The sequence below is a fragment of the Amblyomma maculatum genome, chromosome 1 (assembly GCF_055883805.1).
Source record: "Amblyomma maculatum isolate TAMU_Amacu chromosome 1, ASM5588380v1, whole genome shotgun sequence".
In the NCBI taxonomy this organism is placed as follows: domain Eukaryota; kingdom Metazoa; phylum Arthropoda; class Arachnida; order Ixodida; family Ixodidae; genus Amblyomma; species Amblyomma maculatum.
The window spans coordinates 63,122,421-63,135,206 of NC_139344.1; the positions used below are offsets into that span (position 1 = coordinate 63,122,421).

Below are 12,786 nucleotides of genomic sequence, written 5' to 3' on the forward strand. Positions count from 1 at the left end.
CACAGTGGAAACTTCACTTGTAGCGAAACTCTAGGACGGAAACCAGATAATTATAGTGAAAAGAGCCCTATGTAGTAGCACAGCAGTACAGCGAATGGCTTAGAGGAGCATGCGGTCACTTAGTGTAATGCTGGCCACTAACCATGGGGGGTGGGTAGTGTTTTGAGACTAGGCTTCTTCCTTTCCTCAGTGTCATTGCTTTGGGAAACTGGCAGTATTCAACATCAACACCTTGGTCTTCACCTCTTTGGTCTTAGAAGCCGGGAGAGTGGCGGAGATGTACATCGGCGACCGACTCTATTGAAGTCCACAGCTATAAGAGAACTAGAAGGATGCATTGCAGAGATTTGCTTGACGGTGCGTAAAATTACCTGCGAGCTGCACAAACCACTCTCACTGGAGACCCTTTCATATGAATTTTCACAGGTACGCGAATTTAGCTACCAGCACTTTTTCATGCAATCTAGCTATGACAAAACACATGGTACATACTAACAACAGAATTTATTGTCAGAGATGGACAAATAGATTGAGACAAACTAATTTGTATACAATCCCACACCCTGGAGCTGACACGAGTGGATCACTACATAGGGCCTGCACAGCCACCAGTCCACTCCAGCTGGCTCAGCCAGCAATTCCGTGCTTAGGACACTAAACCTGATGTGGTGAGAGTGCTGTCATTTGCCAAGGCGTGCACGTCGACTCTGTGCTAGTCAATCATGACAGTTCAAAATGTAATTCTGTGTAGAGAGTCTGTGCCCCTACATGCCCTCTCAGGTGTTAATAACTAGCAAAAGTAGTCCCACGAACTTCATACCATGTTCTCAGGTATTTGAGTATGCAGTCTGCGATATCCTAACTGCACGTGGAGAGTGTTTCGCCTAACATTTGCATTTAAGCAACAGCGCCACTTCCAGACTAAAGTTGCAAGACCAGACCAGGCACTACAGCTTTCTCCTTCAATAAGTACTTTAGATGCAAGGCACTGGCTCCTACATTAATATTACATGGACTGCAACACCAGAGTGACTGAAGAGCAAACGCACCCACTCCTGCTTTAGGGTAAGATGAACATTGTGCAATAATGAACGCTAAAATGAGGTCACCTATTGCACTGCTCAGGCTACACTACCTTGTTTATAAATAGTAGGGAATTTTGTCAAAGCTGTACCTAACTATAGTTGCAGCAGAGTCAACTAAAACTGTGTGCAAAAAAAAAAAGCTTGCACTGGAAACATCACAGCCAAATTGTATACCTACTTGTCTTTCTGTGCACGCTTATAAACCAATCTAATTTCTGCTAAAATTCAGCAATGTTACTCCTACGAAGTTACAAGAAGTGACAACAATCAGGAATGAGTTGCTATAAGTAAATTCATTTTTATTGTATGCTGGAGTCTCCACGGTACGGCGCCAGCGAGATGATGTTCACTTGAGGCAGATGAAGTGCCACTTGTCCACTGCGGGTTGCAATATAGAACATGTCACTCGGATAGCAACTACGTGAAAATGCTAAGGCATTCAATTACAACACCTCCAGTGCTCAAATACAAGCATGAGCACCTAAAGTCTGACACTCAATGAGAAAAACTGTCATGTGCTACTCTTGCACTTCACCAGCGGTGACTAATGAACAAAATACTATGTTTCAAGACATGAGCCACACATTGTTCCTTACATTAAGATTGACAAAAATCAGTCGATTGCCTACATAAGAAATCTGGTTAGGTCAGAAGCACCTAAATAGCAGGCCATCAAGAGCGTGAAATGGCACACATGCCCAGCCACACTCAGCAGCATGCCATGTTGGCTTGCATAATGAATTCTCCTTAGTACCTTAGCGTCAAAATATACAATTTTCCCAGTGTTTAAAAAGGGCGCCCCAGTTTCATGCTGCGATCATTTGTATGGAAGCCGTACTGCCAAGAGACATTTCAGCATTGATAATGTGTGGAAGAGTTTATAAAACATGCATACAAAATCATCTAGTGCTTTAGATGCTGCATCAAAATGTGGCTGCTACAACTAGCACTTCGTTTCTGTCTGCTACACTTTTCTGTGTAGCTTGCACAATGGCCTTGGGTTGCATGCACCAATGCTGTCCCAAACTGCTGTCTAAAGTAGCCTTCACAGTCACTGACGTACTGGCAACACTTGTATGTACAAACATCCGACAAAAGTTTGTGGGATGATGCAAATTCACAGATACAAACATCCGACAAAAGTTTGTGGGATGATGCAAATTCACAGATAAAACAATCCTTTCCAACTGGCCTTGCTAGCCAGTCATCTGTTATTCATTTTAGTGGATGGAGCACATGTCTTCTTGTACCTGTACATACAGTACATTGCACAATTACATGTACGCCGTAGAATGCTTCTCTCAGCTGAACCGCTTAATTTTTTTCAAAACGCTCAAATTTCGCTCAGAAATGGCATTTGATTGCCGGTTATAGTATTATACCAATTTGTCTGAGGTACTTGCCTGATTCAATCAGAAGTCTGATGTTCCTATTGGATGCAACGGCGGCGAAGCAAAAGAAGCCGCTGCCCTAGCGCTGGCACCGGTGGCGCCATCTTGTTCTGTATGAAGCAACCTCCCCCCCATCGCCTCTCCTTTTGCCATGACAGAGTTGTTAAAACAGCATAAGATGGCGCCACCGGTACCACATTTAGGGCTGCAGCTTGTCTTGCTTTGCTGTTGCATACAATAGTAACATCTGATTTCTGTTTTAAGAAGTAAGTTTTAAGAAGAAGGCAAGAAGTCTAAACTAATTTTGTATAAAAGATACTGCCTACCAATGCCATTTTTGTGCAAAATTTAAGCTGTGCGGATTCAGCGATTGGGCTGAAAAAAGCATTCTACGGCAGCGTGCATGTAATTGTGCAATGCACTGTATTTCGTGGAGTTGACTTGCATGGACACAGACAAATTTATTTTTCATGAATCCACATCCCACAACTTTTGTCCATGACTGTACATGTCTTTATTTAAAGGGGTCATGACAGCTAACAACTGAACATAAAACGCTTATTGCATTTCACTCCTCGCACATTAAATTATAAATCCTCGAAATTTGAGCTCATTCTATTCAGTAGATAGTTTTAAAATTAATTGTTATTATTAATATTGGAATCAGCTTTCTAGCCTGGCAACCATTGGCCGCTGACATGGAGGAAGAAAAAAACTGAGGAGAGGCCCCATGTATCCCAGATGCATTGCGAAAAACGTGCCGGAAGTCACGTGCTTTTTTTTTTAGCCTAGATATAGGGCAACATGGCTGTCACCGTCGGATGGTGCAGAGAAGCGCTCAGACGGGGAAGGGCACACAGAGGAGTGCGAGGGAAAAGCTGCCCCATGTGTAGGTAGTGCCACAGCATTTTCTGGTCGCAAGCGGGCTCGCGAAAAGTGACGTCACGACCTCTCCGCAGTTTTTTCCTTTCTCCATGGGCTGCTGACATCGCAACGAGATATCACCCCATGTCATCTGCTATCCGCGGTGTCTGCTGCACTTTTGCATGCACGCCGTGGATGGTGCTGTGCATGGTCAGCGAGTTTTTTTTTCTTCAGCAAAAATATTTTATTCACATATTCTTTTTTCTTTAAGAAGCTTTCGCTATAATATGCGACCTTAGTGATCCTCGGACTTGTTTAGGGCTTCGTCTAGAGATTGCCCAGGAGACCGAAATCGATGGGCTCATGCTGTATAATTTAGGCATACTATCAGAAGCATATTAATCTTAAGTTATAAAAAGGCATTTGTCCGTTTCCTTCGGCTGTGTACATGCGCTGGGAAAGTGTGGAGGGGAGCGCTAAGTTCCTGATTGTTGAGCTATTGCAGTCACTCTTCGGTCCAAAAAACTAAGACTAAATCTCGAACAAGCATACCATGATGCGAGAGCTACCTTGCGACATTAGAGGAGCAAACTTTTCAACGAAGCGGTACCTCTTGATTTGAGTGTTATATGCGTGCGTTAGATTTCGGCTGGTAAAGCATTTTAGCAATACTATGTTCAGTCCCGCCACCGCAAAACCCAACGCGATTCGATTGCTCTTCACTGCATGCCCACACCAAACAAGAGCCTCCCAGTCGCTGCAGTCTCCTTGCCTCCCCCACAGCCGCGCGCGCGACTGCCACTGACTCCCGAGCCTACCTTGCGTTTTTCTAGTGCTTCTCCAGCAAATGACTTGCGAGTGCTTCAACATATTTAGTATTTAGTGGGTGAACCCTAAACTCCCGCAGGAATGCGCTGATTCACGGATTACGACTGCGCCCCCGCCCCCAGCGTGTTTCTTTACAGAGCTTTTGCAATGACTGGATATATTGCTCGTTCACATGGCATAAAATGCAAGCTGAGCTAGCAATACCAAAACTATCCACTTCTTTTTGCACCGGTCGCACTTTTATTTGTTCACAAACTACAACTGCGCTTCAAGAAGCGTCGTGAATGCTACGTCCCTTGCCTGCGGCAGATATACATACAAGCGGCACCAACAGTTGCCAGCTGCGCTCGCTAGACAGGGTCAGATATCGATGCTTCCTGCTCAATGTGCACTCGCTTTGTGATGTAAGCAATCGTCGATTTGGGGTCGCCATTGCCAGAACTGCACTCGATGGCCACATGCAACCGCTAAAGCTTGTGAATGCATGCTTCGTAATCGCCGAAACTCTAGACCCGAACCCCGCATACTTGCGCTAAGCTTACTCGTCACTGAACGAGCCGGCAGTTCGGCGGCAACTTTCTGGCTAAGGTCATTGCTGATGACAAGGGGGAACGTATAAAGTGTAGTTTCTTGTTTTCCTTTTTTTAACACGATTACGCTACAGACAAGTGCAGCTGTTCAGGCCGTTCATTCATCGGGTGTCAAGGTCAAGTCCTCGCTCGGCCTTCGATCCGACCAAAACAGATCTGACGACCGTCCGCTGATCAGTTCTGTCGGCGTCGTGGGCCCGAAAACCTCACACTATGGTGATAGGCGACCGTTGGCCATGCTGGCATCGTCGCCGGTGCAATGCGAAATATGAGTGTGTCGATAAGCTAACAGGGTTCGTACAGGTGGCAAAGAAAAAAATTCAAGGATATTCAAGGAATTTCAAGCCCCCATAGGAGGATTTTCAAGGCCCCCTTCGAGGGCTTAATTTTTTTTTCCATGTCAAAGATCTTCAAACAGTGCTCTTCTCAAAACGTCTGAAATATTTATTCCACAAAGAAAAAAACATCACTACGCAGATTTGCTTCTATTGCACAGAAAAAAATTAAATATAGCTTCATAAAATATCACAGTGAAAGTCTGGTCATATCCCGCAGAAAAGTAAAAAATTAGTTTTATAAAATTGTTGGTTATTTCCTATAGCCTCACAAAATATTGTCCACTGCTTCAACTGCACAAAACAAAAAAATCCTTAGGAAGCAGCTCCTCAGGGCTACTTCAGGGGAGCTCCAGCAGCTTTTGTTGAATTTGGAGCTTGATGGCGTGTAGCTCCTCACTCGTGTCTTTGGCCGTCTTTCTGAGGCTATTGGATTTTACAATGTGTGTCACATTGTTTTCTGCCTCTGCTTTATCAGCATAGGCATTTGCAGATGCCATGAGATCATCAATTGTCAATTCCAGCTTCTTTTTCTTTCTTTTCATTGCATCAAGCTCTTCCTCAATGCAGTGCTTTTTTCTCTGCTTTGAAGCTTCAAGGTCCTGCTTTTTCTGGGCTTCCAAGTATGCTCCATACTTTTGCCTTGCAGCTGACACAGCGATCCTCAGTTCCTTGGTGATTGGAATGTTTAGAACACCACCTGCTTTCTCAATCGCATTGCACACGATCCGTTGTGCAACATATGAAAGGTCCATCAGATTCTCAACGCACACCTGTCGGTTTACACTGAATCCACGCTCGACAGTTGCCTGGCCATGACTGAGGACAAGCAGAAGTTTCACAATGCTCCACAACTTCGAGTAGGTTGAACTGAACTTCCAAGAGATCAGGGTAAAATTCATCCAGTCTGTCAGCGCACTTGTCAAATTGTCTAAGCTGATGTTTCTGCTCGTGCATGTACTCGGCCAGCACCGTGTCTCGAAGGTGATCAGCCATTCTACCTGCAGTGATGAGGGTGTCCAACACTTTTCTGAAACCTGCAAGGCATTCCTCTGGCTTCGAGCACATCTGTCGTGGGTCTAGTGAAGAAAGGCCCCTAACAAATGCAAACTTCAAGGGGCTTCTGTCTAGAACTTTCTTTGTGGCACTGATCAAAAACTGTTTACATTCCATCCGGAATTGAAACACGTCCTTTGAGCTCACTTTAGAATTCTTGAGAACTTGCTCTGCTTTGTAGCCTATATCCACCTTTTCAAGTGGAACATGGTTCTCGGCATTATCAATGTCGATCTTCAGCAGACCCACTATCCCTTTGGCAGACAGGATCGAACATTTCAAAAACTTCGTCAGCAGCTTTCTGAGAACAGTTTCTAAATCCCTTGCAAGGAAAAAAACCATTGGTTTGTCTGTCTGGTACTCTACCAGAAAAGGGTTCAGTGCCATCGCCACACATAAGGCAAAATTCAACTTTGCTGGCAGCAAAGCATCACAGCAGAACTCCCACAAGTTATTGAACAATGCACATTTTGGCAGGTTGACTTCTTTTTTTCTAGCAGCCTCAATGTACTTTTTCATGTCACACCACAACAGCAGCGCTCTCTCAATTACAGGAACATTCTCCATTCTCCACCCACCGGTGGGCGACAAACTTAAGAGGAAAGGTATCTTGGCCTGTAACTGCCGACAGGTCCTGTCTCCGTGCTGGAGCACCTTCAAAAATTGCACTCAGACTAGACAACAAGCAGTCAAGTCCCCATTTAGTAGCTGAAACTCCAGCCCTATAAGCATTGTGCACTGTGTGTAGCCCACAAGTGCCTAAGTCCACACACAGAACTTGGTGGTTTTGTTGCAAGCGCTCTTGAAGACCTTTGAAGAACTTCAGATTGACATTGGGCCCATCCATCGATATCTGAAGAATCTTGGCAAGAGGCAAAGGCTCGAGGGCGCTTAGCAACTTTTCTTGAATGTCATCGGCTGTGGAATGCCCCATAAAAACGGAGGTGTAATACCTGGTCGTCACTTGGTGAGCAGAGTCTCAACACCTCACGTGCACATCCATTTGCCGACTCGTCAAACAGTACGACATAGAATTCACACTGTTCTATTTCTCGCTGCAATGCTGAAAGAAAGAAAGGCCTGAGACCGTGACACGTCATATAGGCGCATTTCTTCTCACCACAAGAAAACGCCTTTGCCACTTCACTGTCCGGAAACATGCGCTGAAATAGCTCCCCTGCTTGGGATGACGACCGGTACGAAAAGTGGGATGTCACAACTTTCAGAGTCCAAAGAATTTCAGCGTCAGTGACAAGCTCGTGCGCTTTGCAAGCATCGTTTAGGCTTGGCGACTGCGAGGAACACGCTCTAGTAGACTGCTCTACCGCGACCGGCGTCAGGTACCTTTCCAACGCGCTCCCTTGCGCTACCTTCATTGCGCCAATATGCTTGCCGCTTTTCATGTGACTTTTTAAAGCGGATTCACCCATGGCAGTCACATCCACAGTTTTACCGCAAAGCTTGCACTTAGCCCGATGCGGACTCGTATCAGGCGCAATCCACTGCTTGTATTCGTCATGATGGAGCCACGTAGCCTGAAACTTGCTCTTTCCGGGCATTGTGTCACATATGAAAATATCACGTGCGCTGACAGGCAGAAGCCACGCTCATTCCAAAAATGCAAGCACTAGGGCAACGCCAGCGTAGACACGGCCACACGGCTCTGTAAACCTATCTAAAAACGTTGGGCTCGGTGAGTGATGGCGATGCGATAGCGATGGAACGACGCAGCCGCGCGCCCACTGCAGTGTTGCCAGCCGCCTAACGAGAATGCGCTAAATAGGCTAAAAATCGATACGTTTCCTTCCCCGCAGTTCATTCAGAACTCGGTCAAGAATAAAAGTTTAGCAACAAAAACGTTTTCATGACGAAAAACACCAGTTCAAATTTAGTATTCAAGGAATTCAAGAATCTTCAAGGACCAGTCATAAATTCAAGGTTTTTAAAGGCCTTGAAAACAGACTTCCGTAATTCAATGGTATTCAAGGTTTTCAAGCACCTGTGCGCACCCTGGCTAAGGAACCTATAACCGTGCACCCCATGGACTGTGACCGTGCCTTATGCCGAAGAAAACATGCTTTACTCTATATCGCTTTCGTGCGGCAATATCTTCATCAAGCACTTCTGAATAGGGACGACCACTGTGTCAAAAAAGGGGGTCTTGATTTGCAGCCTGCATTGTAGACGACACTCCGCCCCGTATCCTCTGCGACGTCACACGATCATTTCAAAATGGCAGTCACTCTCGGTGGGAGGAGCTTCCTAATTCTGATTTCTATCGCGTTTTTTTTGTAATATGCGCGGCGCGCTCTTTGCGAGTAGAATCACGGACCTGTATATTATTCACAGAACAACCCTGTCGTCACCCCTTTATTTCCGATCTAGACTTCATTTCAACTGCAAGTCACACTAGATGCAGTTCTATTCTGACCTTACTTTACATCCAGTTTTTTCACCTCTACAAGTTTTGCTAATATCTTGGTTTGATAAGTTTGGCTTTAGGCTTCAACGTACCAAAGTGACATTGTCTACAAGGGACAACAGAGCGGTATGCATCGGATTAAAGAACCGTATTCTTTAGTGTGCACTGGCATTGCACTGCATATGGCGCATTGCTTTCGCCTCCATCGACAGCCGTTCAGTGTCAACTACTGTGCCACTGCAGCGGGGCTTTCACTAATACAGTAAGACCTCGTTAATTCAGCCTTCACAGGACTAGTAAAAAATGTCCAAATTGACTGAAATATGGAATGAGCTTGAAAAAAACTGCTGAAAACTGTTTGCATCTCATTAATCTTATCTAACATAAACCTGTATGATGCCTGTCTGCAGAGATGGAACCCAAGTGAGAACGACAGTTTTTCCCAGTTTCTTCAAGGGCATTACTTTGTGCACACTGTCAGAAACGTTGAAGAAGGGCTCCAGAATTGCAAAGGTCTCTCCTACGCTTTTCGCAGTGCAATGCAGTAGCAGTGGTGCCTCCACAAAACAGCACCACTATGTTTTGAGGATGCTTCACTGCACAGCCCATGCATTGAAGCACTGCGGTGAAGCGTGCAGGGCAGAGAAACTGCTCATGTCCAATGTGCAGTTTCAGATTTCAGTGTACCAGAAGCAGCACGTGGATTCACATGGGGGATATATGCATTGGTGTTAGTACAGGGTTATGCCTTTCCAAAATAGAGACAAAAGAACAGTGACGCATTGAACAGCATCTGAAATGCCGAGGCTGGCCGATGTGTGTGCCAGATCGCAGCCGCAGGAAAGCATAAAGTTGTATAGCGGAATCGAAACTATGTAACCGAGCCATGCTTCGGTAATGGTGAACTGCTGGTTACCGTCATCCCTTCCATAGCGCACATGAAGAGTGAGGGTACAGCTTTTCCATGCAATTGAGGTTCGGGGAGGTCTATTTCGGTGATCTCTGGCTGCAGGGTCGTACCTCAACGTGATCCCTCATCTGAATTAACGAGTGTGACACCATAGACTTGCATGGTCATTGGCAGGGACCGCACCCTAGTTCGAGTTATTCGAATTAACAGGGGTCGAATTAACAAAACTTTACTGTATACTACAATGCCTCGTACAAGGAAAGCACGCCCAACATTTCAGCAAATTTCTCAGGAAAACGAATCGAATAGTGTGTTCATTATGTGAATAAGTAGAGCATGGGTCAAACATGCAAGTGCTTGACCCTGCAGTATCACAGCACAAGGCTGTGCTGCTACAGAGGTAGTAAAACGGAACTATTCTGGAAAAATGGAACTACTTTAAAGCACTTACACTAAACTCCTAAAACTATACAATATATTGGGCAGCATCTGATCATCGCTGTGGCACTGCAAATGTATGCGCTTTACCATGACAGCATCGAAACTACTGTATAAACTGGAATATAAGTAGATATATATATATATTTTTTTTTGTTAAAAAAATAAAAGCAAGCTGAAGTCGCCCCTTGTCTTGTACAGCAGTCTCTAGCACAATTTGAGGCACAGTCTGCCAACACGTGGTGTGCCTGCCTGTGAATGAACAGCCAAAGCCATATTGGCATCGGCTTTTTTTTTTTTTCAGTCCTTGGCGTATTCGTCTTCGCGTGTGTTCCTACGTTCGACCTATAATAGTATATAATGCCTCTTTAGCAATGAATAGCAGCATGTGCATGGAGTTTACTAATGCTTTCTAGGAAAAGTTAATGTTCGCTGAAGCGAACGGCAACATGGATGCTCAGTGACAGTTTGGTGTTTCAGAAAAGAGCATGTGGTGGTGTAGACAAGGTTAGCTGCTTGCGTGCACACTTTCAAGAAACACTGCCTAAGAAACACGCTTGATGGAACTAGATGACGCACTCCGGGAGGTGGCGAGCAGCAATGCAAAGACACAGCCAATACAGTAAATATACTATGCGCTTCTTCACTTTTTTTGTGTGTTTTATTTCTTTCTCTCTCTTTTCTTTTTTTTGCACTTCAAGGTAAAGGGGCCAACATGCATTTCCACTCGTCTTAGATATGGTTTATACGGTACTCGCCAAGGGATGCATGCCATGATATTAGAAGTTGGCACATTATCTGTGCAAAATTTTAACCTACTGCCAGTTCTTATAATAAGTCTCGCTATTAACGCATTCGCTGCAGCGCGCTACGCGCACGACTGGTTCTTCCGTATCGCCTGTTTTTGGCACTCCGAACTGATGTGCACTTCACTCCCATTTCGGCCTTGGTTGTAAAGGGCCTGTCACACTAGCGCAACACGACACCGACGCAGACCCGACAACGACACCGACAGTCGGCCAACTCGTCGGCCGACAGTGTCTGCGGCCGACCAAGCTGTCACACTAGGCCGACGACGACACCAACACGACCGAAAACCAATGTCTTCCCAGTGTGACAGGCTTTGAGGCCGGGGACATCGACAAAACCAGTCTGCCGGCTGTCGGTGGCCGAGTCTTCGAGAGATCGGCCGCCGAGCAAAAACTTTCTCAAAACGCAAAACCGACTCAATACACCACGCCGACAGCGAATACCTTTCAGCACTAATATACGTAAAAAAGTAGAATCAATGCATAATCCCTGACCGAAACGCGAGCGTGAGCCGCCAAAATACTCGAGGCCGCTGAATGCGTGTGGAAATTATCAACAGCAGCGTTTTCTTTTCGGGGGGAGTGAATTCGGGCCGCATAGATTTGTGGCGCTCGTCGGGACCGTGAGCAACCTTTCCGCTTTTCCGAACTGCACAGAATAGTGCAAAATGAACATAGTACGTGACAAAGAAATGATGAAAAGAAGCGATTATTTTCCTGAAGCCAGCAGGGATGCCGATCCTCCTGCGCACTTCGATCATTGTGTTTAACGTCTAGCCGCTGCGTCGCTACTTCGCAACCAAATTTCAACGCTATGTTACGCATCACGCAATAATTTTTTGTTGCATAATTCAATGTGTTTCAAGAATTGTATGCGCAAAAAGCGCAGAACTTGCGTTTAAACTTTACAACAGAACCAACAGCAGTCGTGGTCCCGTGGCCGGCCCTGTGAAATCCGCCTAAGGTTTTAGAAAATCCGCCGAAAGTTTTACCTGTTATTGCACAACATGGCATGATTCAAACTATCTGCAGTTTACTCTCAGCAAGCTGGACAGTCAGTTAAGAGGTAAACGCTCCTACTACCTTCGCGACTTTCACACTGCAAGACAGCGTATTAGCTAGAACCATATCTTAACCTCTGAAAGTGCCGGTTAGGCCTAACTTTTGTGGTGCAGCGGTTAGCGCAGCTGGCTATCAAACAGGAGGTCGTGAGTTCGATCCCAAGGGTAGAGTTTTTTTTTTTCAGCTTTTAATATACACTGTCTCTTATTCGCCGTGGACAGCTTTTGTTTTTCGAACACTGACGTCGTTCTGATCCGGCAACCAAAGCCGTAAAATACTAGGCACTATTCAGTCTCGGCCCATAATCACGACTGTTGAGGCGCATGTTTTGGTATGGTCGAATATATGAAATAGAATTAAAATTAAGCGTTCCTTAAGCAGTTACGAGAATAAACCATGAAAAATAAGATAGGGAGTAGCTACAGAAAGGAGAATTTCGCATGGTAGAAAAAAATAAAAGGATTAAGAAAATGAACGTATAATGACACGAGAAGAGAGTGAGAATGAGAGGCCCTGGTCGGTGGGGAGGTTTCCCACGTTGTCTGGCTAGTGTGACATAGGAGTTGGGCGACCGTCGGCCAACAGCAGTCTTGCGAGCGACGCAGCGCCGACACCGACTGTCAGCCGACTGTTTACGTCGGCGCAGTGTGACATAGACGCAGACATCAGGAAGACGCGCTGTTGGCAGACCAAATCGGCGTCATGTCGTGCTAGCGTGACAGGCCCTTAAGCCATTGCAGTAAACACAAAAGCTGAGACTGTGAAAAACACAACACCTTTATTTCACCTAGAGCCCAGAGTTCTGTTGGGAACGGTTTTGAGCTTTGTAAGTTTTTGTTGGTGTGAAATAGCTTAAAACATTCGGGGATGTGTAGCGCTGTTCCACACTTCTCACACTCCCATCGGCTCTCACTTTTATTTTGCTTCACTGCGTTTGGCGGGATCTGGCGTGAAAAATGAGCCCATTATGCTGCACTTCTCATCTGCTGTAGCCGA

The 12,786-nt window shown here is 45.5% G+C and overlaps 1 protein-coding gene and 1 pseudogene across 2 annotated transcripts in view; both read right to left on the reverse strand.

The window, feature by feature from the left end:
- Positions 1-1,359: 1,359 nt before the first annotated feature.
- The window catches only part of Nurf-38 (Inorganic pyrophosphatase Nurf-38), a 64,577-nt gene continuing 53,150 nt past the window's right edge, over positions 1,360-12,786 (reverse strand). For both annotated transcript variants that reach the window (XM_084588240.1, XM_084588238.1), the window contains exon 11: positions 1,360-1,463. In XM_084588240.1, the coding sequence (XP_084444366.1) occupies positions 1,432-1,463 (32 nt within the window). In that variant the 3' untranslated portion in view covers positions 1,360-1,431. The remainder of the gene's footprint in view (positions 1,464-12,786) is intronic.
- On the reverse strand, positions 5,237-9,219 carry LOC146202581 (uncharacterized; annotated as a pseudogene).